This window comes from Monodelphis domestica, chromosome 2, assembly GCF_027887165.1.
Source record: "Monodelphis domestica isolate mMonDom1 chromosome 2, mMonDom1.pri, whole genome shotgun sequence".
NCBI lineage: Eukaryota > Metazoa > Chordata > Mammalia > Didelphimorphia > Didelphidae > Monodelphis > Monodelphis domestica.
This window is the reverse complement of record NC_077228.1, coordinates 107834805-107861371: the sequence shown is the minus strand read 5'-3', so window position 1 is coordinate 107861371 and position 26567 is coordinate 107834805. Positions and strand designations below refer to the sequence as shown.

Here is a 26567-nt window from a genome sequence, read left to right as displayed (position 1 = left end):
TACCTTTTGATGATTCTCTTGAGTTCTGTGCTTGGACATCAAATTTTCTGTTCAGATCTTGTCTTTTTATTTATGAATGCTTGGAACTCTTCTGTTGTGTTGAATGACCATACTTTCCCCTGTGAGAATACAGTCAATTTTGATGGGTATTTTATTCTTGGTTGTAGACCTAGTTCCCTTCCTTTCAGGAATATCATATTCAATGCCTTTTGGTCCTTCAGTGTGGATGCAACTGGATCCTGTGTTAACCTCACCGTGTTTCCATGGTATCTGAATGGCTTCTTCTTGGCAGCTTGTAATATCTTTTCTTTCATCTGATTGTTTTTGAATTTGGCTATAACATTTCTTGGTGTTGTCAGTTGGGGATTAAATACAGGGGGTGATCTGTGGATTCTTTCAATCTCCACTTTCCCCTCTTGTTCTAGGATCTCGGGACAGTTTTCCTGGATAATTTCCTCTAGTATTGTGTCCAGGCTTTTTCTTTTGTCGTGGTCTTCGGGTAGTCCAATTATTCTTAAATTGTTTCTTCTTTAATGATTTTCTAAATCGTCTGTTTTGTGAATGAGATGCTTCACATTTTCCTCAGTTTTTTCATTCTTTTTGTTTTGTTTTATAGTGTCCTGCTGCCTTGTAAGGTCACTTGATTCCAGTTGTTTTATTCTGGTTATTAAAGATTGGATTTCATCTCTGGCTTTTTGGTCATCTTTTTTCCTTCTGGTCTGATTTTCTTTGAAGATAGTCTTTCATCCTCTTTGTCTCATCTTTCATCTCCTTTGCCTCATTTTTCAGCTGGTTGATTTTGGCTTTTGTAAACCTCAAAATTTCTCAGACTTATGAATATTGGAAATTTCCCCCATTTGGGAATCTTCTACTTAAAAAAATTCCCTAGCAGATAGTGAGAATTCTACCTGAATGTGAGGGCTCCTTGCCTTGGGAATATCCCTACTCCACCCTACTTAGGACTGCTTTAGGACAGAAAGCTCCTTGAGAACAATGAAAAGTACTTTGATCCATGCTTATGGAAGGGACAGGAAGTTCTTTGAGTCATGACTGTTTTAGAATTGATACAATGGGATACTAAGAACCTATAAAGGTGGGGCAACTTGTAAACTACTTAAACCTAAAAGGGTGATAACTTATTCAGAGGTTTTTTCTAATGAAATTTGTCGACACAGCAGCATTTTTTTCCTGACTTACAAAAGAGATTAAAACTACTCAGCTGTGAATTCAAAATGGGCGGTCCTTTAGAAACATCTACAGTGATTGGTAAATGTGAGGACTTAGGGGAGGTGACAGAGAAGATTTTGCCCTTAAAAATAAGAGCTCAGGGAAGAGCAGGAGGTCATTCTGAAACATTCAGATTGGAGAGACTCATTCTGAGGAGACTGATTCTGAAACATTCAGATGGAGGAGGGAGCTGGTGAAAGCAGCTGAGATGCTGCTGGCCTGGTGTCATTAGAAATCCTTACTTAGACAGATCTTATGGTGAGTTATAAAAAACTGACTGATTTCTCTTTTAAGACTCAGGTCTAGGCCATATTGGCTTGAGGCCCTTCATACTTATTCCCTTCTTACTCTCTCTCTCTTTCTTTGATTACTCATTGTATTGTTAATTAAAATCTCTATAAAACCCAATTGACTTGGGTATTTGAATAATTGGGAATATTTCCCTTATATTTGATTTTAAAACCCAAGACACTGTAGTGAAACATATTTCTGCAGTAAAATTTACTCACCCTCTCTTATATCTATCACAATTTATATCTTCCACTATTTTAATCACTACAGTTTAAGATCCCAACCATTTTAAATCTCACACTTTCAAGACACTATTTTCTTGTTTTAGTTCAAGTGCCTCTGTTTCCAGATGACTTATCTTAATTTTTAAGTTCTTCTCCCAACTGTCTTCAGCCTCTCTTAGTTGTGTTTTGAGTTCTTCCACAGCTGTATCCAATTCGCTGGGATTTCTGGTTCATCGTTTGCTGATCTCTCCCCCTCTGTTCCATTTGCTGAGTACTAGCTGTCTATTGTAGTTTCTTTCTTCTTTTTCTGTTGTTTGCTCAAATTCACCCCTTTTTTACTCCCCGTATTTTTCTGTGCTCTTGTTCCTCTCATTTTTTTGTTTTTGTTTTTTTGGGGTTTCTATCAGTTACCCGTCTTGGAGCTTTAACAGAAGATCTCTTGGTGTAGTCTCTGGGGGAGGGTTGTTGGGGGTTTGGGCTTCCCTGTCCTCTGGAGGCTTTTGATTGGCTTAAAGTCCAGCAGTCAATGAGGATGTGTGGGGAGCCTGGGTTTCCCTGCATTCTGGAGACTTTTGATGGGATTAAATTCAGCTTGGTTGGGCTGGTTTTACTCTGAGTTTTAAACTTCCTGGACAGCTGGAGCATATATGGAGGATTTCCAAAGCTCTGGCCAGGCTGCCAGGTCTATGCTCCTTCTAGGGTGCCATCATGACTCTGCCTCTAGGTTTCTGTTTTCTCAGAAGACCCTGCTCTCTAAGTGGGGAGGGGTCGTGTCCTCCTTGGGTTCTGAGGGCTCCTGATGGGATTAAGTTCAGCTGGTGTGGGCCGAATGATCCCCAAACCAAAAAACCTCCTCCTCCACAATCTGTGTTGAATGCCTGGAGACTGGCCCAGGTTGCATTCAAGGTAAGCCCTTCAGAGTAAGCCCTTTGTTGGCCCTGAGGTTTCTGTTCTTTCAGAAGCTCTGAGGGCTCCTGATGGGATTAAGTTCACCTGGTGTGGGCCGAATGATCCCCAAAACAAAAAAAAACAAACAAACCAAAAAAACCTCCTCCTCTACAGTCTGTGTTGAATGCCCAGAGACTGGCCCAGGTTACTTTCAAGGTAAGCTCTTAGGAGCAACCCCTTTACGGGCCCTGAGGTTTCTGTCCTTTCAGTAGCTCTGAGGGCTCCTGGTGGGATTGGGTTCAGCTGGTGCCCTAAGGCTGGACCCTCCCTTGAGACTCAGATGGAAGGACCCATCCAGGGGGCTACAGGCTTCCCCCGTCTCTCTATGTTTTCCTGCCATTTGTGTTGGGTGCCCTGGAGACTGGCTCAGGTTGATTTCATGGTGAGTCCTTCAAAATATTCAGCCCTGAGGCCCTTTTGCCGGCCCTAAGGTTCTTGCTGCTGCCGTGGGCTCAGCACTCTGGGTTTGGGGGGAGGGGTCCTGGGAACTTCCTTCTGCCTGCCTCTTAGATCCAAGTGATCTAGGGTTTTGGCTTTTGGGGGGCTGTATCTTTTGATCCAGGTCCGGGAGGAGGGTTCCCCGGGTCTGTCCTGTTGTTCAGCTTGAATTTCAGTGTCCTAGGAGCTCTCAGTTTGCGAACAGTAAGGAAGGGTTTCTGAGGTCTGAACTTTCACTGCTTCTAAGCCGCCTTCATGACTGGAAGTCATTCCCTGGATATCCTTGATCATTTGTTCTTCCAAATGAAATTTGTTATGTTTTTTTTTTTCTAATTCAGTAAAAAAGGTTTTTCATAGTTCAATGGGTATTACAGTAAATAAGTAAATTAAGTTGGGTATGATTGTCATTTTTATTATGTTAGCTTGTCCTACCCATGAGCAATAAAGGTTTTTCCAATTATTTAGATCTAATTTTATTTATGTGGAGTGTAGTTGTGTTCATATAGTTCCTGTATTTGTCTTGGCAGATAGATTCCTAAGTATTTTATATTGTCTAGGGTGATTTTAAATGGAATTTCTCTTTCTAATTCTTACTGCTGTGATTCTTCGGAAATATATAGAAATGCTAATGACTTATTTAGGTTTATTTTGTATCCTGAAACTTTTCAAAAGTTTTTTATTATTTTGACTAGCTTTTTGGTTGATTCTATGGGATTCTTTAAGTACATCGTCATATCATCTGAAAAGAGTGATAGTTTTGTCTCCTCATTGCCTATTTTTTTTTAACTAGCCCCAGCATAGACCAGTAATTTCTTGTTTATTCTTCATGTACAAAAAAAGAGGATATTTGGAACAAATAATGCAAAATGAAGTGTCATATCACTATGGATAACAAGTTGTTTTATAAGTATTTTATAAAATAATATTGTAGTGGATTAGTCATGAAGTATTTGGAAACATGTAGTACCATTCCCCAAAATGTAATCCATTATTTTTATTCCCTACAATATCTTTTCATTATATATTCAAAACAGGTAATAAAGGACTGAGCCTGACATCAATACATCCACAAAGAAAAAAGGGGGGAAGAGAAGGCAGAGATTGGGCATTCGAATTGATGGACAATCCTTTTCAGTTGTTAAGAGTTTAATACTTTGCAACTTGTCTTAAGCAATTTTTTCCATTCAAAATAACAAGGCAAACCAAGTAGACATTTATTCAGACAGTCACATACAGTATATACTTTCCTGCCTAAAGTGAAAGCATATACTTTAATAAAGGAATAGATGGCTATCTGGTAAACATGCAATGCATTCTCTCGAGCAGATTAAATTTTCCTTTCATATTTCTGCCTTGAGGTGATACAGTAAAGGGTGGATGATTTCCTTAAAAGTTTGCTTAAACTTGCTAATTAAATTCACTTTCTGGGTGGTTCACAATAGCACCATTCTGTGAAATTATAAATGTCTGAGTAAAGATAGAAACTTAAGAGGGTCCAGGTTTAATTACAGTTTTTTAGGAAGTATACTCTTTGGCAGATCCTTTCAACTAAGATCTTCACAAACTTAATACCCTACCAACTCTAAAATCCTGCCAAAGGGCAAAAACAGAGGCAGTGCATATTATATTTTAAAATAGGGAAGGTAAGAACCAAACAACTCAACTAAAACAGAAAGTTTTTTGAACCCACTTATTTTCATTAATCTCTTAGTCAATGCCATATTGAATTCAATCCCAAAGCCAGAAACATGTTGGATTCTTAAAACATTGTCTCCAAACATCATTTCAGGAAGAGATGACATATGGAGCTCATCAGCTAATTTCTCCATATCAGCTGACTTAATGATGTGCGTCTTGGCTGCCATCAGCTTCCAGGGCCCGAAGGAGAAGTCCTGGCGGCTGCCCTGGAAGCCGTGGATCATCATGGCCACAGTGGCGGTGTGGAACCAGTGCGAGAGGCGGTGGCCTCCCTTCTCCCCCCCCCCCCTTTGCCTATTTTAATACCTTCAATTTCTTGTTCTTCTCTAATTGCTACAGTTAGTGTTTCTCGTAAAATGTTAAATAATAGAGGTATAATATCATTAAACTATCAGCATCTCAAGGATTAATTGAATCAGCATAAAGAAAGTTTTCTCAGAGATCTCAGTACACAGACCTTTTGGCAAACTAGGAACAACTCAGAAAATAAGCTGAAAATGCCATCAAGTAAGGATAGAAATTTAAGAGGATACCCTAGCTTCCTACCTATAATGAGATAGGGAAAATGAGCAAACAACAAAAAAATCACCTAACTCTAAAAACATTTTGTGGAGACAAAGAGACACAGACACAGAATGGATTAGTGAAAGCAAAGGATGCACATTCAAAGTAGAAAAGAAAAATATGAATTGGACACAGAATCTGGAAGATCTCAAAAAAAGACTTCAAAACCAACTAACAGTGGCAGAGGAAAAGTGGGGAAGATGAAATGTGAAAATGAAAGTGATGCAAGGAGAAATGAAAGTTATGCAAAGAGAAATGGGCCAATTAAAAAAGGAGAACCGAAAATTGACAGAGGAAAACCAGGTCTTAAAAATCAGAATTGCCCATCTAGAAACTAATGATTTCATGAGAAATCAAGAAACAATAAAGCAAAATCAAAGGAATGAACAAATAGAGGAAAATATGAGACATCTTATTTAGAAAAAAAACAACTGACCTAGAAAATAGACACTTTGAGAATTATTGGATTACCTGAAAATCATGATCAAGAAAAAACCTAGGATATCATATTACAAGAAATTATCAAAGATAATTGCCCAGAGAACCTCAAACAAGAAAATAGAAGAAATTTAAAAGAAATCACAGATCACCTTCAGAAAGAAATCCTCAAATGACAACTTCCAGGAATATAATAGCTAAATTCAAGTGCAACCATGCCAAGGAAAAAAAATACTTCAAGCACCTAGAAAGTAACCATTCAAATACCATGGAGCTACAATGAGGATCTCATAGGACCTAGTGGATTATTTTACATTAAAGGATTAAAGAGCATGGAATATCATATCCAGAAAGTCAAAATATTTGGGTTTACAACTGAGAGTCACCTATCTAGCAAAACAGTATATTCTTTCAGGGCAAAAAATGGTCATTCAATAAGATAGAAGATTTCTAAGCATTTATGAGAAATAAGTGAGAGCTAAACAAAAAATTAAAGTTGAAAATAAGACACAAGAGAAGCACAAAAAGGTAAATAAGAAAGAGAAAATTTAAGGGACACATTAAGTTCAAAATGTTTAATATGTCTACATGGAAAGAGGATTTCTGTAATTCTCAACCATTACTCTTAGTAGTAGAGAAGATAGAAAAAATTTACTCAGAAAGTGTGGAGAAGTAAGCTGATTATAATGATATGATATATATATATGTATATATACATATATACATACATATACATATATATGATGTATAGGTAAATGTGATGATATGGAATAATAGGCATGTATGATTTGATATGGATATATATGAATGACATGTAAAATCAATCAAGGGCTGAAAGAGTGGACTGCCCTGAGAGAAAAGGTAAGGGAGAGATTGAATGGGGTGAATTATATAACATAAAGAGGTATGAGAAAACAATACAGAGAGGGGAAAATAAGGGTGTTGACAGGCAATACTTAAACCATACTTTCATTGTAACTGACTCAGAGAAGGAAAAACAAGTATACTCAGTGGTGTATAGAATTCTTTCACCTTATAGGGAAGAAGAAGGGGGTCAAAACAAGGGAATGGAGTGGTAATTGAAGGGAGGGGATAGTGGGGGGTGACAAAAAGCAAAACACTGGTGAAAAGTGAAATGAAATAGAGTAGGGTCCAAAGGGGATAAGATGATGGAGGGCAATACACAGTTAGTAAGCATAACTCTGAATAATAATGGGATGAACTCACCCATTAAACAGAGGCAGATAGCACAGTGGATTAAAAACAAGAATCTTACTATATGTTTTCTTCCAGAAACACATTTGAGGTAGGGTGACACACACAGATTCAAGGTAAAAGGCTGGAGCAGAATTTATTATGCATCATCCAAAGTAAAAAAAGGAGAAGTTGCAGTCATGATGCCAAACAAAGCCAAAGTAGAAATTGATCTGATTAAAAGAGAAAAGGAAGGAAATTATATTTTGCTAAAAGGTACTATAAACAATGAATTAATATCATTACTAAACATTTATGCACTAAATGTATAGCATCTAGACCTCTAAAGGAAAAATTACAGGAACTCAAGGAGGAAATAGATAGCAAGACCATACTAGAGGGGGATCTCAAAATTCCCTGTTCAGAACTAGATAAATCAAAGCAAAGAAAGAAGTAAGGGAAGTAAATGAAATGCTAGAAAAAATAGAGTTAATATATATCTGAGGAAAACTGAATAGGGATAAAAAGGAATATACCTTCTTCTCAGCAGTACCTGGTACACATACAAATATCAACCATCTACTAGGGTCTAGAAATATTGCAAACAAATTCAGAAAAGCAAAAATAATACCTGCCACTTTTTCAGATCATAATGTGTTAAAAATTATAATTAACAAGGGTCTATGAACAGGCAGATTTACAATTAAATGGAAACTAAGTAATCTAATTCTTCAAAACTGGTGGGTCAAAGAAGAAATCATAGAAACAATTATGGACTTCATTAAAGAGAATGACAATGAGGAAACATCATATCAAAACATGGGATACAGTCAAAATAGTACTCAGGGGAAAATTTATATCGGAGTGCCTATTCCAACAAAAGAGAAGCAGATCAATGAATTATGCTGGCAACTGTATAATTAGAATTCTTCTCCCCAGAACTCCCTGTCCCAGCATTCCACATTCATTCTCACATTGCATGCTAATGTAGGGAGGATATATTTTGATGTGGCTCTACCCCTTGTTCTCTTTTCCCCAATCATGGTTGTGAAAGCTGACTTTACTCAGACTTTTACTTTTGTCCTATTATTCTTTTACTTCAAATGATTATTAATAAATCTTATAAAATATGACATTTGGAGTTATTGGATATTAAATTTAATTTTACATTGTTGGCGACCAGAAGTCTGGAGTTATAGGACCCTAGCTCCACTCTAAGTTGTAGAGCAGTTTTTAAGGACAGATTAGCTTTAGAAGTTTCCCACTGTTTCTACTGTCTGCAAGCTACTGCAATTCATGCCATCACTCCCTTCACTCCCACCATTGCCTCCCTACCACTGCCTTTTGTTTGAAAATCTGAGAGTTCCTTGGAAGCACCTTTTTACCTGCTAGAATGGTGAAATCCAAATCCTCTTGGGATACCCCTCCCTACAACCATGTGGGTCTCAAGCCTGTAATAGCCAGTTTTCAGCAGGGGAGCACAGCATGGAGCAGTCTTTCCAAGCTTTCCACCCCAATCCCAGCCTGGCTAACCCAGGGGGGCTTCCATGTTGCTAGCTGTGGGGGTGGTGACTGATGTGTCATGTGGCCACTGAATTTTACCTGTAGGGAGGAAAGGAAGGAAGAATACGCTTTCAAAACTCTTAACTTTATTCTTAGCTAGTATATGCTTGGCTAGAGCCACCTACAGACAGGAAGTAGATTTGCAACCAATTTAATAATTAGATTCTTTAAATTGGCCCACTCTTTGAAAGAGCAGTGCATTATCAAAGTTTTAGGATGTCTTTTCTTGCTGCAGGGGATTCTTGTATTGATAGGATACCTTGAAGTTGATAGCTTGAGTAATCTTGATATTTAGAGGGGAGATTCATCTCCCTACATCCCCTTGCCATTTTGGCCTGCCCAGTCTCTGCTACACATCCAATATGAGGTTTGTCCACACTATGCCCAGTACAAGTATGGGGAACTCCAGAAGTGTGACCCAAGAAATCTAGATGAATGATGATATTCAGGAAAGAAGGAACATTAAAGTGTCTGAAGGTGAAATTTAAGCCTTTTCAGACTCCATTTGCCTTTTTGATCTTACCCATTTCAGTTTGTTCCCCTCCAAATAGTGAAGAATGCTTTTTTTTTTTCAAATCAAGGATACTTTATTTTAGCTGATGAAAAAGAGGAGTGGAGACAACCCACCCCGTTCCCAGACTTCTTGGAGTCGGCGTTCTGGCAGGGACTTGTCTTCTACAGCTTCAATGCTTATGGATCTCCTCTTTTCCGGCAATCCCCACAAAACACTCCTATGGTAGCTCAGCCATGACTCAGCCAAGTAACCTGGGGAGATCCATGTGTTGGTCAATATCCCCCTCAGGAGAGATTGTATTATTGTCATAAAATTCTAGATTTATAGAAATTTTTCTTGTTTGAGAGTAATTTTAGAATATGAAACTTGCTTCCTACTCTAATCAAGAAATGGAACTGTTTGGGCAAGGTTCCATGAAGAAGTCTGCATAAACCATAAACTGGACCAAAATATCCACAGTGAACTTTGGGATGTAGTGAATTTGAACTGTGAGGAGTTGAATGCATTTATTTTGAATGTACACTCTTATGCCAAAGGGGAGTACCACATAATTGGCTTTTTGTCAGTTTACCTAACTGTCATTTGTTTTGTTCTCTTTGATTTACCTCTTATCCCCAAATTATTGTAATTTCCACATAGAAACTGCAATATTGTATGTACCTCTAGTTAAAGATCTTTAGAGTATAAGTTGGTTAAGTGAGATGATTAATTGAGGAAAGTAGGTATATAAATCTGGGAGATTTCTCCATGCTTGTTTCCCAATGAAATCATGGTGGGGGGGGTTGTATAATTAGAATTCTACTCCCCAGAACTCTCTTGCCCAGAAGTTCATGTTTCTTCCTTCTCACATTATGTGCTGGTGTAGGGATGATATATTTTATGTAGCTCCACCCCTCACATGCTTATCCCCTGATTGTGGCTGGGAAAGCTGGCTTTACTCAGGCATTTACTTTTGTCCTTTTATTTCTTTTACTTCAAGTGATAATAAATAAATCTTATAAAATATAATACTTGGAGTTTTTGTATATTAATTTGAATTTTAGACAATTAAAAAAATAACAAATTAAAAATCAGCAGATAAAAACTAAATTGGAATCTTAAAGAATAATAGAGAAATTAATGAAATTTAAATGAACTATTGATCTAATAAATAAGACTAGGAGTTTGTACTTGGAAAAAACAATTAAAATAAAGTATTGGTTAATTTAATTAAAAAAAGATAGAAGAGAATGGAATTAACCATATAAAAGATGAAATGGGGATCTAACCTCTAATGATGAGGAAATAAAAGTAATTATTAAGAACTATTCTGCTCAATTATATGGCAATAAATATGATAGTCTAGGTGAAATGGTTGAATATTTACAAAAATATAAATCACCTAGATTAACAAAAAAAAAGAAATAGAATACTTAAAGCCATCAAAGAACTTCCTAAGAAAAAGTCCTTCACTATCCACAAGCAGAGGACAAACTGTGGGAGTAAAAACACCGAGGAAAAGCAACTGCTTGACTACAGGGGATGAGGGGCTATGACTGAGGAGAGACTCTAAATGAACACTCTAATGCAAATACCAACAACATGGAAATGGGTTCAAATCAAGAAAGCATGTAATACCCAGTGGAATCGCACGTCGACTATGGGAGAGGTAGTGGGGGGGAGAGGAAAAGAAAATGATCTTTGTTTCCAATGAATAATGTTTGGAAATGACCAAATAAAATAATGTTAAAAAAAGAAAAAAGAAAGAAAAAATCCCCAGGGCCAAATGGATTCACAAGTATATTCTATCAAAAAGTTAAAGAACTATCCCAATACTATACAAATTATTTGACATTAAAATAAGCAAGGAAGCAGTCTTACCAAATTCCTTTTATGACACAAATTTGGTACTGATCCCAAAGCCAGGCAGAGTAAAAACAGAGAAAGAAAACTACAGACCAATCTCCTTAATGATCATAGATGCAAATATCTTAAATAGAATAATAGCCAAAAGACTACAGCAAGTGATCACGAGGATTATTCACTATAATCAGGTGGGATTTATACTAGGAATGCAAGGATGGTTTAACATTAGAAAAACCATTCACATAATTGACCATATCAACATCCAAACCAACAGAAATCACATGATTATCTCAATTGATGCAGAAAAAGCCTTTGACACAATACAGCATTCATTCCTATTGGGAACACTAGAAAGTATAGGAATAGAAGGGCCATTCCTCAAAATATCAAACAGTATATATTTAAAACTTTCAGCAATATCATCTGGAATGGGAACAAGTTAGAAGCTTTCCCGATAAGATCAGGAGCAAAGCAAAGATGCCCATTATCACCTCTATTCTTTAATATTTTTCTAGAAATACTAGCAGTAGCAATTAGAGAAGAAAAGGGAATTAAAAGGACTAAAATAGGCAATGTGGAGACTAAACTATCACTCTTTGTAGATGATATAATGGTCTAACTAAAGGGACTTAAGACAAAGTATGTTGCCCACATCGAGAGAAAGAACTTTAGGGGTAGAAACACAGAAGAAAAACAAATCACTTATCATTTGTTTATAATGATATATGATGGAGGGTTTTGGTTTTAAAAGACTGCTTTATTGCAAAAATGAATAATATAAGTATGAATGATAACATCTGTATAACTCAGAAGAGATACTTATTGGATATGGATGTGGGGGTTGAAAAGGGGAGGGGAAAATCAAAATATGTAATCATAAAAATATTTAAAAAAAATTTTTAATGAAAAAAAAAAAAGAAATGGCAAACCACTCAGAAATCTTTGCCAACAAAACCCCAATACCTAGGTGACTCAATGGATTGAGAGCAATGTCTTGAGATAAGGGGTGTTATGTTCTGTTATAATTAAAATTAATAAATCTACCAGTTATTATTTTTCGTAAAGTTTATTAATAGAAAAGGTAGAGAAGCACAGAGTTAAATCTCATCCTTACTCTAAGTTCTCAGACCACGTGTCTCTATTCTATCTGCATCTTTTCTTTGTCTCTCACACAGAACTGGTCCTGGGTAGTTATTAAACCCCTTTTAGGTGTCCTTTCTTTCCTTTCAAGGTCCAGCTGCTTATCTCTGGTCTCAAAGCTCTGATCTGATTGAAAAATTCTTAGAAAGAACCAGCTGGGGCCCTATGGGGGTCAGAAGCAATCTATGGAGAATGTGGGGGTGGGGCAGGAAGTGATGGCAGATGGAAGGGAGAGACTGTCAGTCCTGCAACTTTTCCTCTTTTTCATATGTTTGCTTTTTAGAACCCAGGATGGTGCATAAACCTTCATTAAAATCCCCCCTCACCAGATACTTAACCATCTCTCTATCTCTTCCCCCAACACTATAGGGTCTATCCACTAAACTTAGACCGTTGTAAACAATTTTTATTTAAGTTGTTTTGATTACAAGTCATTGCCCATTTCCTTTCTTTTTTCTTTTCTTTCTTCCTCCCTCCCTCCCTTCCTTCCTTCCTTCCTTCCTTCCTTCCTTCCTTCTTCCTTCCTTCCTTCCTTCCTTCCTTCCTTCCTTCCTTCCTTCCTTCCTTCCTTCCTTCCTTCCTTCCTTCCTTCCTTCCTTCCTTTCTTTCTTTCTTTCTTTCTTTCTTTCTTTCTTTCTTTCTTTCTTTCTTTCTTTCTTTCTTTCTTTCTTTCTTTCTTTCTTTCTTTCTTTCTTTCTTTCTTTCTTTCTTTCTTTCTTTCTTTCTTTCTTTCTTTCTTTCTTCCTTCCTTTCTTTCTTTCTTCCTTTCTTCCTTTCTTTCTTTCTTCCTTTCTTTCTTTCTTTCTTTCTTTCTTTCTTTCTTTCTTTCTTTCTTTCTTTCTTTCTTTCTTTCTTTCTTTCTTTCTTTCTTTCTTTCTTTCTTTCTTTCTTTCTTTCTTTCTACCTTTCTTCCTTTCTTTCTTCCTTTCTTCCTTTCTTTCTTCCTTTCTTCCTTCCTTCCTTTCTTCCTTTCTTTCCTTTCTGCTTTCCTCTGTCCCCTTCCCCCCTACTTCCTATTTAAAAAACCCTTCCATTCTCTCTTAGAAGCAATACTGTGTATTGGCTCCCTGGCAAAAGAGTGGTAAAAGCTAGGCAGCTGGGGTTAAGTCACTTTCTCCGACAGAATCAAATAGCTAAGAAATATCTGAGGCCAAATTAAAACCCAGTATCTTCCATCTCTTAACCTGATTCTCAATCCACTGAGCCATATAGCTGGGCCCTCATTGCACATTTCACTTGTACACTTCCTTGGCCATATCGACAGCTTTAGGTTTCTAAAATCATAGATTGACAGCTGGAAAAGACTTCAGAGTCCATTTAGTGAACCACATCATTTCACAGATGGGAAAACTAAGAGATTGAGTGATTTACCTGAATTCACACATGTAATAAGATACAGAAAGTAAAATTTAATCCTTTGATTAACCAGATAAGGTTATTTCTACTATACTAAACTACCTTGCTTTTACCTTCATTTTAGCCTCCTTCCTTGTCCTTCAATGATTTCTCTGAGTGGTCACCTACCTTTGTAATCCAGGCATGATGTTGTTATGTCTTTGAGCAGGTGTTGTATATAAGTAAATTCTAGCCTTTCATACCCCCAAAAAACAATTACCAGAAATAAGTAGGTATTGAAGGTTTACTTTCAGAGACTTTGAGCACTACTTTTCCTCATGGAACCAACTCTTTTTTTCCCAAGTGCCTCCTTCCTTTTTTCCTACCTGAAAACTAATAGGCCTGAGTCAGAATAAATTGATATCTCTACTGGTTGATTCTCAGACACCTCAGGCTGCCCTGAGTCCCATTAAAGAGAGGCAAGGGAAATACAACCTTCTTTTCCCATATCTCATCACTTTCTCCTTTCACCTTGGACCTCAGAGGTGACATAGCCCAAGGGACCTTTTGGCATTGTCAGTAGAGTCTTCACATTTGATGTGGCTTCTGTGGGAAAAACTGGACCCTTGAGATGAAGGACCTGGGAGATGACTGATAAAAATCTTGATACAGTTGTGTTCCCTTCCCTCTCAACACAGTTGGGGCCCTGAGGGAGTAAGAAGTCAGGCAAGGTCACCAGCTCAGAAAGAAAAGCTGAAATTCTTATAGCAGACTCCCCACCACCGTCACCTCCTGTATTCTCTACTTCTGGTGAGATGGTGGAGGCTAGTGGCTATGGTACTGGGTTGGTAAAGGGACTCACAGAATCCTAGGATCTTAGAGCTGAAAGAGACCATGGGCATTATCTAAGCCATCCACCCACAAAATGCAGAAGTTTTCTTTAATTTTTAAACTTTGCTTTCTCTCTTAGATTCAGTACTATCTATTGGTTTTAACACAGAAGAGCAGTAAGGGATAGCCAGTGGGGGCTAAGTGATTTGCTTATGGTCATATAGCTAGAAAATATAAGGGCAGATTTGAGCCCAGGACCCCCCAACTTCAGATCTGGTATTCTAACCACTGAGAAACCTAACTGCCCCACCCCCAGGTCTTTTTTTTTTTAATTAATATATTTTATTTGGTCATTTCCAAGCATTATTCGTTAAAGACATAGATCATTTTCTTTTCCTCCCCCCCCCACCCCCCATAGCCGACCCATAAGTCCACTGGGCATTAGATGTTTTCTTGATTTGAACCCATTGCTTTGTTGATAGTATTTGCATTAGAGTGTTCATTTAGAGTCTATCCTCTGTCATGTCCCCTCAACCTCTGTATTCAGGCAGTTGCTTTTTCTCGGTGTTTCCACTCCCATAGTTTATCCTTTGCTTATGAATGGTGTTTTTTTTTCTCCTGGGTCCCTGCAAGTTGTTCAGGGACATTACACCACCACTAATGGAGAAGTCCATTACGTTCGATGATACCACAGTGTGTTTGTCTCTGTGTACAATGTTCTCCTGGTTCTGCTCCTCTTGCTCTGCATCACTTCCCCCACCCCCAAGTCTTTTAAAAGATATGCCTCACAGCCTTTATTTGAACATTTTTATTGACAGAGAGTACATTAATCCATTTTTTAAAACATTATTTACTTTTTCTGGTACATGTAGAAACAATTTTAGACAATTGTTTTCTGATATTTTAAGACTCAAATTTTCCCCTTCCCTCCCCTGTCCCTCCCACAAGTAGGAAATAGTTTGAATTATATTACATCAGTATTTTCATGCAATGCTCATTTCAATATTGCTCATGTCACAATAGAGGACACACATCACACTATGCATTAGAAATCTCATGAAGGAAATAAAGTGGAACATCAATTACTTTGACATGCCTCTTACTCCACCCGTTCCTTCTCTGAATGTGGATAACTTTTTCATCATGGTTTCCTGGTGGGTATCTTGGATACTTGCTTTGTTCATAATGGTTTAGTTCTTCACAGTTGATCATTTTATAATATTTCCCATACTGTAGACAGTGTTTTGCTGTTTCTGCTCACTTGACTTTGAAAGAGTTCATATAAATCTTTCCAAGTTTTTATGAACTCATCCTGTTCATCATACTTTATGGCACAACAGTATTCCATTATAACTTGTTCATCCATTCCTCAAGTAACAGACATCCCCTCAGTTTCCAATTCTTTGTTACTACTAAAAAGCTGATAAAAGCAATGTAGTGATACAGGACAATTCTGAGGGACTTAGGAGAAAGAACACTACCCACATCCAGAGAAATAACTGTGGGAGTAGAAACACAGAAGAAAAAAGATTTCCTTTATCACATGGTTCAATGGGGATATAATTGGGTATGGAAACTCTAAATGATGACACTAGCACAAATATCAATAATATGGAAATAGGTCTTGATCAATGAAAAATGTAAAAACCAGTGGAATTGCTCATTGGCTATAGGAGGGGGGAAGAAGGAAGGGAAGGAAAGAATACAAATCATGTAACCGAGGGAAAATATTCTAAGTTAATTAATAAAATGAATAAAAAAAAGAGTTGCTAAAAATATTTTAGTACAGATCATGCCCAGTAATCGTATTACTAGGTCAAAGAGTAGGCACTGTTTAATGGTCCTTTGAGCCTGGCTCCATATTGCTCTCCAGAATGAACTCATTGATTCATGAGACAGTCAGTTCCATTACTGACCAGTTTTTAGTAATTTGAAAATTCATCCTTCTATAGAGCTGAAATCCTCCAATCTCCTTGGACTTATTTTTATTGTCTAGAGCTTAAACACATCAAACCCCCTTTCTTCTCCACATTGTTTTTATTGGGTCATTTCAGGAATTTTTGATGCTTCACGACCACATTTGGGGTTTTCTTGGCAAAGAAACTGGAAGAGTTTGCATTGCCTTCAAAATTCATTTCACAGATGAGGAAACTGAGATCAACAGGGTTAAGTGACTTTGCAAAGGTCACACAGCTAATATCTGAGGCTGGATTTGTACTGAGGTCTTCCTTACTGGGCCACATAGCTGCCTCCTTCCACATCAAGCCTTTCAGATATTATCAGACACTGATTCACAGGTTTTTACAATTGGAAGGAAATCTACAGGTCTTATCATTCAACCTAGTCATTTTATAGCAGAGGGAACTTAAGGCTCAGAGAGGTCAAAGGATAAGAGACCAAGAGTTAAGAGAGACTTTAAAGATCATCTAGTCCAGCTCCCACATTTTACATATGAAGAAACTAAAACCCAGAAAGGTAAAAAAAGATGTTTTGTTTAAAGTAATACAGATATGGTAAGTAGCACAGTGGATAGAATGTGAGGTCTGCAGTGAGGAAGCCCTGGGTTCTAATTTGACCTCAGACATTTCCTTATTGTGTTACCTAAACAAGTGACTTCACTTTAGTTGCTTCACCCTTGCTGCTATCAGAACTAAAACTCAGAGAAAAGGTAAAGGTTGGGATTTTTTTGTCATAAAGATAGTAGGAAGGTAAGACTCAACCATAGCTTTCTGACATGGAGTCCAGTGCTCTTTCCACTGTATCATAATGTGCCAGATCTTTTCTGTCTTCTCCTGGCTGAGCCAAGCTGACTAGAACTCTAGCAAAGACTGATGTTAGAGTTCATGCTTTGGCACAAAACAATATAACAACTCACATGAATACCTCTCAGAGTCATAATGAGCACAATTAAGCAAATTGCTTTGAGACATTCTGCTGCTTGGGGAAATGGAAAGGATTTTGAGCATAATTAAATTTTAATTTTAAATATTTTCTGTCTTTAATTTTTGGGGTTGCCAATAATGTGTATGTGAATTCACTTGTGTTGAGTTTGCATAAAATGAGGTCTTGCTATAAAAGGAAAACTTCTGACATTATACACAATGTTTCAATTACTCAAAAATCATTAAGTGTCAACTTTATGTCAGCCACTATGCAAGCACTGAAAATAGAAAGAAAGGCAAAAAATGATTCTTGCCCTTAAGGGTCTTACATTTGATGGGAGGATGAGCAAACAATATATACAAAGAAATATATGTATGTATATAATACAAAAATACATGCAAGATACATACAAAGTAATTACAAGGTAACCTTAGAGATCATGGCATTAGTAGCAGGAATAATAATAGTAAAGTGGAATTTGAAGACATTCTTAGAGTAAGAGGTGACATGGGAAGCATTCTGGGTATGTGGCAGCAGAAGCTCAAATCAAGGAGCTGAGTCAAGATGTGTGAGGACTGGTGAGTGGGTAAATAGACCATCGGAGTGTGGAGGAAGGAATACTTTAGAAAGAACCCAGAAATACAAGAAGGGGCCAGTCTATGAGAGCTTGAGGGCCAGACCCTCCTTCCCATCTCTGCCCACATTTGTCTGGGAAATGTCTTTTCAAATCCTTTTTTTAGACCAAGATTGTTCTTACTAGTTTGACAAAACTCACCCCTCCCCACACAGTTTTGTGGTTACTTTATTTATTGTTGCAGTCATGTTCTATCATTTTACCTGATTTCATTTTTTATAGGTTCATTTAAATTTCTCCATGCTTTTGTGTATTTATCATGGTTGGCAGGAAAAACTAGTTTGCTAAATATAAACCCAGACCTCCAGGATGCTAATAAACCCAAGAACAGGGCATGAATCCTTTTTGGCCTCTTGCTGGAATGGAACCATTAGGGTCAAGTTTCTCACGTCCCTATTTCCTTCCTTACTGCTCATTCTTATCAGACTTCTATCTTTTGTTATTGTCTTTTTGATCTAAAATTTTCCTTCTCTGTGTTTGCTCTTTCTGGTTTTGACATCAGCATCTTATTTGTAGCATAAAAGGAGATTATCAGGAATCCCTTCCTTACCACTTTTTCTAAACATTTTATTCAATATTAGAATTAGTTCATCTTTAAATATTGGCAGAATTTTCTTGTAAAACCATCTGGTTCTGATGGCCTGTTTAATTTCTCTTTCTAAATCATGTGTCTTTAGATATCATTTTCCCTCCTCTGTTAGTCTAGGCAGTTTGTATTTTTGTAAGGATTCATCATTTCACTTCAGTTGATAAATTTAGTTAGTTTGAACAAGTTAACTTGAACAAAGCAATTGTTTATCTTTCTGGGCTTTAGTTTCTTCATATGTAAAATGTGGGAGCTGGACCAGATGATCTTTTCATTATGCATGGGGAAAATAAGATTCATAGAGAATAATGAATTACCCCCAGAGTTATCTAGTTCAGTTATACAACATGTTTGTGACAAGATCAAGACTGAGAATACTTCTGTGATCACTGAAGGATGATGAGAAAACCTCAAGGGCTGTGGGCTGGAGGGAGCCCAGATCTGACAATTCAGGAACCTGTATTTTGGCTTGATTCTCTCCTGGACCCACTGAGGGTTTGTTTTCCATCTCATTCCTGAGGTCACCTACAGCATGGAACCCAGGACAGGCCATGATACCAATATGACAAATTTATAGACCTGCTGACAGTACTGAATAGTGGTCTACTTTTGCCCTGCCAATCCTCCCCTTCTTTCCCCCTGATGCCCTGACTAGAAACAGGTGAAACCAGGCTCTGTAACAAGGGTTAGCCCTCAGCTGGGGATTTATTAGTCCTCTCTTTCCACTCTATAAATCAGGGGAGAGGAGGATCCCAACTAGAATTCAGTAGTATATAAAGGCAAATGGAGCCTTGAAAAAGAACAAACAGCCTCGATTCCAGGCCAGACAGACAGATAGACCAGGATGGACTGCTGGGAGCTCTTGCTGTTTACCTGGATCATTTGCTTCTTCAGTCTTCCCAGTGATGGCTTACATAGGTAACACCAAGGTCAAGAGGAAGGGGGTTAAGGGGAGTCTGGAAATAATGTGACCAAAGAACCTTGGGGAGGAGAGGGCTTTCCATATGATCATCAGGAGGAAAGCAACATCTATGGGTCAATAAGCAGAGGCAAGGGGTTCTATGTCTAGGTATAGGCAACAGGGCAGTAAGCCAATAGAAGGAGCAGCAAGTACTTAAGGCTATTGATTGATGATAAGCAGAGAAAAGTGGTCTAGGGATACCTGTTGACGATATCAACTTTCTTCTTCCCTCAAAAAGCTGGAATGGCTTCCTCTTACAGATGGGGAAATTGAGACCCATAAAGAATAACTCATTTCCCCCATAGTAACATAGTACAGTTTGACAACATTCTTGCCTGTGATTCTTGTGTGGTCAATTTCCACAAAGAAGAAGTAGGGATTTGGGGAGAGGGAGCCATTTGGATGGAGGAAGCCATTGTGGAGACAAAGTCATTTGGAGGGACAGAGCACTACCAGCATTCAGTCATTCCTTCAGCCACAATGATCAGAATTGTAGCTTCTGTCAATCAACTAGGAGCTCTCTTCAGATGAAATCCAATTACACAATCAATACATTTATTTAGCAGCTACTGTGTACCAGGCACTGTGCTAAAGTTGTTCACATAATGAGATGATGTGTAAAGAAACACACACACACACACACACACACACATACACACACACACACATATACATATAAACTATAGAGAGAGTATGTAGACAAAGTGAGTGGAAGATAATTTCCATGGAAAGCCACTAACAGTGGAGATGATTGTAGAAGACCTTTTGTTGAAGGTGGGATTTGTATTGAATCTTGAAGAAGTAATGCAGGAGTGGGGTAGCAAGGTAGTACAGTAGATAGAAATCCAGGCCTGAAGTCAAGAGGACCTGGGTTCAAATCTGACTTCAGATACTTCCTAGCTGTGTCACCCTGGGTTTAAGTCACTTAACCCCCATTACCTAGCCCTAAACACTCTTCTGCCTTGGAATCTATGCTTAGTATTGATTTTAAGAAAGAAGATAATGGTTTTTAAAATAAATTTTAAAATTACCTAATAAATAGGTAAAAAAAGAGCTTGGGAAGCAGAGGAGTAGGAATGAGAACCAGGGAAGTGGAAGACTGGCCCCTCATGGGATCATTCTTGCAAGGGGCTCAAAAGTATTAATGCCCAATCTCTGGGTCTCTTAGCATCTAGGGACATGAGCTGTACCATGCAAACTTGTTTTCATAGGTAGCCAGAAGTGAAGATGTGAAGGGAAGTAAACAAATTTTCCAGGCATGGGGTCCAGAGATGGAGTATCTTGTGTGAGGGACACATAGAAGACAAGTGTGACTAAATCATAGGGAGTATGGAGGGGAGAAATGCGAACACTGAAAAGATGGGGAGGGGCCAGGTCAGGAAGGACTTTGAAGTCCAAGCAGAGGAATTAATATTTCATTTATTTCTCTAGTGTAATCATTCTATGTCTTGTTTTACCACATGCAAAACAGAGAAACATGTATTATATGATAATATGTGTATAACCTGTTTCATATGACCTGCCTTTTTTGGGACAGGGGAATCAGAGGGAGGGGAAAAATGAGACATGTTTTTGTATATATCTAATATAAGAATTTGTTTCTCTTTGATGAGGATTTTTATCATTAATTTATATTTCTAATAAATCAAAAGTATCATATATCATGCAATCAAAATTGGGAAAAATCTTTATAACAAAAACTCTGAAAAAGGTCTAATTATAAGGAGCTAAATCAATCATACAAAAAATCAAGCCATCCCTCAAATGATAAATGGACAAGGGATATGAATAGGCAATTTTCAGATAAGGAAATCAAAATTACCAATAAGCACATGAAAAACTGTTCTAAATCTCTTATAATTAGAGTAATGCAAATCAAAACAACTCTTGAGATACTGCCTCACACCTAGCAGATTCGCTAACATGACAGCAAAGGAAAGTAATAAATATTGGAGGGGATGTAGCAAAGTTGAGACATCAATGCATTGCTGGTGGAGTTGTGAATTGATCCAACCATTCTGGAAGGCAATTTGGAACTATTCCCAAAGGGCGATAAATGACTGTCTGCCTTTTGAACCAGCCATACCACTGCTGCGTTTATATCCCAAAGTGATAATAGGGAAAAAGACTTGTACAAAATTATTTATAGCCATCTTCTTTTGTGGTGGCAAAATATTGGAAAATAAGAGGATCCCCTCGAACTGGGGAGTGACCGAAAAAATTGTGGTATCTATTGGTGATGGAATACTAATGTGCTCAAAGGAATAATGAACTGGAGGAATTCCATGTGAACTGGGACAACATCCAGGAATGGATGCAGAGTGAAAGGAACAGAACCAGGAGAACATTATACACAGAGACTGATACATTGTGGTACAATCGAATGTAATGGACTTCTTTACTAGCAGCAATGTGATGATCCAGGACAATTCTGAGGAAATTAGGAGAAACAATGCTATCCACAGCCAGAAAAAGATCTGTGGGAATAGAAACAAAGACGAAAATCAACTGCTTGATCACATGGGTCGATGGGGATATGATTGGGGATGTATGCTTTAAATGATCACCCTGGTGCAATTATCAATAATAGGGTATTAGGTCTTGATCAGTGATACATATAAAGCCCAGTGGAATTGCACATTGACTACAGAAGGGGGTAGGGAGAGAGGAGGGAAAGAACATCAATCATGTAACCATGGAAAAATATTCTAAATTAATTAATTAAATAAAATTTTTCAATTAAAAAAAGACAGTCACAACACAACAGAAAAAAAGAAAAAGAATATAAAGCAAGTGATAGAGAAAATTTTACTAATGCAGATTAAGCTTAAAATGGTGGCTTCTGCACATTCCGCTTCTGGAGAGCCCGTTGTTAATCATTTACCAACACATCCCTGTATGTTTAGGTTGAGAGTATTTGGGGTTAGGATGCCAATTTCGGAGCATTCAGCAATAAGTATCATCTTCAAACAGGAAGACTGTGCTGGGAAAGAGGAAAGCCCATAATAAAACTAAGGACAGAAATGACTTCTTTCATCATGTTCCTGGGGAAGGGGAGTGGCGCTGGGAAAATTGCCAGTGACTGGTACAGTGGAAAAGAGGGTTTGAATCTTACCTTAGATGTGACTTTGGGCAAGTCTCCTAACCTCAGTTTCCCTACCTCTAAAATGAAAGGCTGGGCTGGAGGTCCTCCAATACCCCATTTGAGCTAGAGCTCTCCTTGGTCATCAAGGATGCATCTCAGCTTGAGCATAGCAGTCGGGACAGCAACACTAAAGTGGACATATAGGGGCAAAAATCCTTCAGGGTTCTCAGCAACAGGATTGCTGACTCTACTCCACAAAACTCCTTCATTGTCTTGTTCCCTCAATACCCACCTTGAGGTGTCAGTTTTGTGCTGGGCTGCTGTGAGTCTCTGCTGCCACCTACCATTTCCATGTAGCATTACCTCGTTCTTAAGTTCCTAGTCAGAACCCCATTCCTCTTCCCTTCACCAGTAACCCTTTAGAATTTTGCCTGTGCTGCTACCTTGCACAATGGATTGAATACTGACCCTGGAGGCAGGAAGACTTGGGTTCAAATCTATCCTCAAACACTTACTAGCTATGTAACCCTAGGCAAGTCATTTCTATTCTGTTTGCCTCGGTTTCTTCTTCTGTCTAATGAGCCTAAGAAGGAAACGGCAAATGACTCCAGTATCTTTGCCAAGAAAAGCCCAAATAGAGTCACAAAGAGTCAGATATGACTAATTGACTACAAATGGTTTTCTTAGGTCTCTGGGAGATCACTGAATCTCAGAATTGGGAGGAAGATTTCCTGACTTCTAACTCAAACCTCTCCTTTAGCCTTAGCTCTTCTTCTTCCCAGTCCCTCTGCCCAGCCACCAACATTTGTCTAAGAGGTCAGTAAGGATACTCTGCCCATGCTTGGGGCAGATGGAAATTCTGTGGCCATGCCAGTGATAAGAATAAGTCAGGCTCTCTTGTTTCCTTAAGCCTCCTAGTGCGGAGTGTGTTTTTTTCATGAAAAAAAAAAAAGAATAAATGATAGGAGGGCAGATTTAGGATCTTACCAATAACTAATCCAATCCCCTCATTTTACATATGAAGAAACTGAGGCCCAGGGAGAGTATCAGTGGATCAAGATCATATAGATATTCTAAATTCAGATCTCATATCACTCTACTTATTGGAATTATTTTATTTAAGCTTCTTGGAGAGGGCAAGAGCAATAGATTCATAAAACTTTTGTGAAGATAATTCTTTTTAAATTAATTTTATGAATGTTAATTATACAATCAATATGCTTAATTATATATGGAAGGATTATTGTATTTTATATATTTAATGAACATAATTACTTTTTAATTAAAGTGATGCTCTTTGAACAAATCATTACCCACCCTAATTCAGAGAAGGCCCTCCCTTTTAACAAATGAACACATGATCTAGATATCTTGCCAATATCAGTATTTCCTTGTGCTTTAAGATTTCAAAGTACTGTGGGCAGCTGGGTGGTTCAGTGGATTGAGAGACAGGTCTAGAGATGGGAGGTCCTGGGTTCAAATTTGGCTTAGACACTGCCTAGCTGTATGACCCTGGGCAAGTCACTTAACCCCCATTTACCAATACATAGTATTGATTCTAAAACAGAAGGTAAGAGCTTTAAAAAAAAGATTTCAAAGTACTATTGCTATGTTTTCTCAATTAATTCACACAGCTGTTTGAAGTATATACTATTATTATCTCTATTTTATGGACAAGATGAAGTTAAATGACTTGTCTATGATCACAAAACTGTTAAGTGTCTATGGCAGGCTTTAATTTCAAATCTCCCTGACTTAAAGTCTAGCGTTCTATCCATTAGAATCACTGATTGGCCCCAAATATCTACAGCACTCGGCACTAGTAGCCACTCATAGCTCTGTCATTATGTATGGAAGAGTTATGTTTTGTTACCTTATGAAGAAGTGGCAGGGGTGTATATATGTTTGGAGAAGGGATTGGGGCATTGAGCAAGAGGAACCAAGGAAGCTTTTAGACCAGTGGTGTCAAACTCCGCTAGAAATGGATCCCTCTGAGTCACTGATTTGGAAAATCACAAACCTTCATGATGTTTCATTCTGTTTTTTTTGTTGTTGTTGTTAAACATTTCACAATTATATTTTTCTTCTGTCCTAGAATATCTTTGGTGGTTTTAGAAACAGGTCCAGCTCTCAAATGCCTAATCTGAGAATTTGGGGCAGTCTTAATTGGGGGGACAAAGGAATTAGTGAAATAATCTTAAGGGATTGAGTAGGGGACCCTGGAAAATTCTAATATGCTTGTCTTCTCTTTCCTCTATTCCTGGTCAGGATTCCCCTCAAGAAAATGGCCTCAATCAAAGAGAGCATGAAGACAAGGGGAGACCTCTTGGAGAAGTTGAAAATGGAACTTGGGACACAGATCAATGAAAATAATTCCATGGATACAGTATTGTCTCTTGGTCTCTACAATTTTGTGGATGTAAGTCCTCCACTACTGATCCTTTCCCCTTCCCCCCCCAATGCTCCCCAGGGCACAAATTCAATTAGAAATTCTAGAAGATATGAAACAAGGGTTTCAAATAGTTTTTCTTTACCTTTTTTATCAGTTAAAGCACTAGAGGAAAAATTTGGAAAGGAAATAAGCTATGAAAGAAAGAATTGGAAAGGGGATTAAGGTTTGGCAAAAGGGATTTTTGCAAAACTTTGCAAAAGTTTTGCAAAACTTTGAGCTTTATGAAGTGTTTTTGTTTATACTAAAGGTATATGATTCAAGAAGGTATCATCCCCATTTTATAGATAATGCTTTTATTGAAAAACAGACCAGTTCCTCAAACCTTCTAGCACACAATTGTTTATCTCAGAACTCCAGGATCCCATAAGAGATGCTTCTCTTGAATCTGTTTATTTTATAGATGAGAAAATGGAAGTCCAAGGGAGTGAGGTGATTTGCCCTTTGTCCCTCTCTCCTTTCTTATGCCTACAGAACCAGTATTATGGTGAGATCAGTATTGGCAGCCCACCCCAAACCTTCAAAGTCATTTTTGACACTGGCTCTTCTGACTTTTGGGTACCCTCCAGCCATTGTGACCCAGTGGACTCAATATGTGGTAAGATCCTAGCACCTGGCCCCCAAGATCTAGACTCTCCTGGTTTGGAGGTTGAACTTCGTGCTTGGCCCCAAACCAGCCTAAATCTAAGGCATTTCTACTCCTATCCTCCCATCCTTTCAATAGGGGTAGGGATAATTATTACTTTCTAAATAATGTGGGGGAAAGCCCAGAATGATCAGAACCGTGTACAGAACCCAGGGGTCCTCACTCCCAGCTCCTTGTTCTTTCAATCAGAAAAGATAAATGATAATAAGGGGAGGGAATACAAATTCAAATCTGATTTCCTGAAGAAGCATTAAGACCCTGGCCACCCAAAGGACTTCCAAGTCTTCCTCAGCTAGGGACAAGACTGAATTCCTAAGCCAGTCTTCACTCCAACCCTGACTTTGCCCCATGCCTCCATGCTTATAGCCCCATTCTGATCACTGAAGCCCAATGACTTTTTTTAACCCTTGCATTCCATTTCAGAATCAATATTGAGTATTGGTTCCAAGACAGAATAGAGGTAAGGGCTAGGCAAGACCTGCTCTATCCTTGGCATTTAACCTCCATTCGAGGAGCTCTCATGACTCCTAGCAATTAGATCTCCATCAATATCATTCTAGCATCTCTCACAGGTCCTTAGCCCTTATCTCTGACAATCCCTCAATCAGCAAGTATTTCTCCAGGGTATATTGTGTACTTCCTGCCTCCACCCCCACCCCAAGACTAGAGATGCTTCAAGCTGATTCATTTAAAAGATGGAACAAAGCTCAGGAGGAATCCTAAACAGAGTACAGAGGCTTACCTAGGGTAAGGCAAGTGGGGTTTAGGCATAAGCTGAGAGTCCATTCAATCTTCAGCAATATGTAAACACCAGCTAACTGCTTTGGTTAAATAGGAAGCTGACAGATGACAGGCTAGAGGAGTCCTACTATCCAGGTCCACCCAAGAAGTTCCCAGCAGGAGCTCTGCCACCCCAGAATCTCATTATTGCTAATAGGGGTGCTGTCAGGGTTTCCATCCCTAATGAAAGTCACCCTTCCTGTTGTTTGCAGCAGGCTTTAGGTTGCAATATGTGAAAAAAGAACAACAAAACTGAAACCTAGTTTAGGCCCTGACAGAGTGTGGGGCACATA

At 38.2% G+C, this 26567-nt stretch overlaps 1 protein-coding gene across 3 annotated transcripts in view; it reads left to right on the top strand.

Moving 5' to 3' along the window:
* LOC100017089 (renin-like) overlaps positions 1-26567 on the top strand; it is a 68657-nt gene that overhangs the window by 15589 nt on the left and 26501 nt on the right. For 2 of the 3 annotated variants that reach the window (XM_007481210.3, XM_056815773.1), the window contains 2 exons: positions 24668-24818; positions 25323-25446. In XM_007481210.3, coding sequence (XP_007481272.2) covers positions 24684-24818; positions 25323-25446 — 259 coding nt within the window. In that variant the 5' untranslated portion in view covers positions 24668-24683. Of the gene's footprint in view, positions 1-19122; positions 19272-24667; positions 24819-25322; positions 25447-26567 lie in introns of those variants that run through there. The other variant, XM_001370718.5, reaches the window with a different exon arrangement.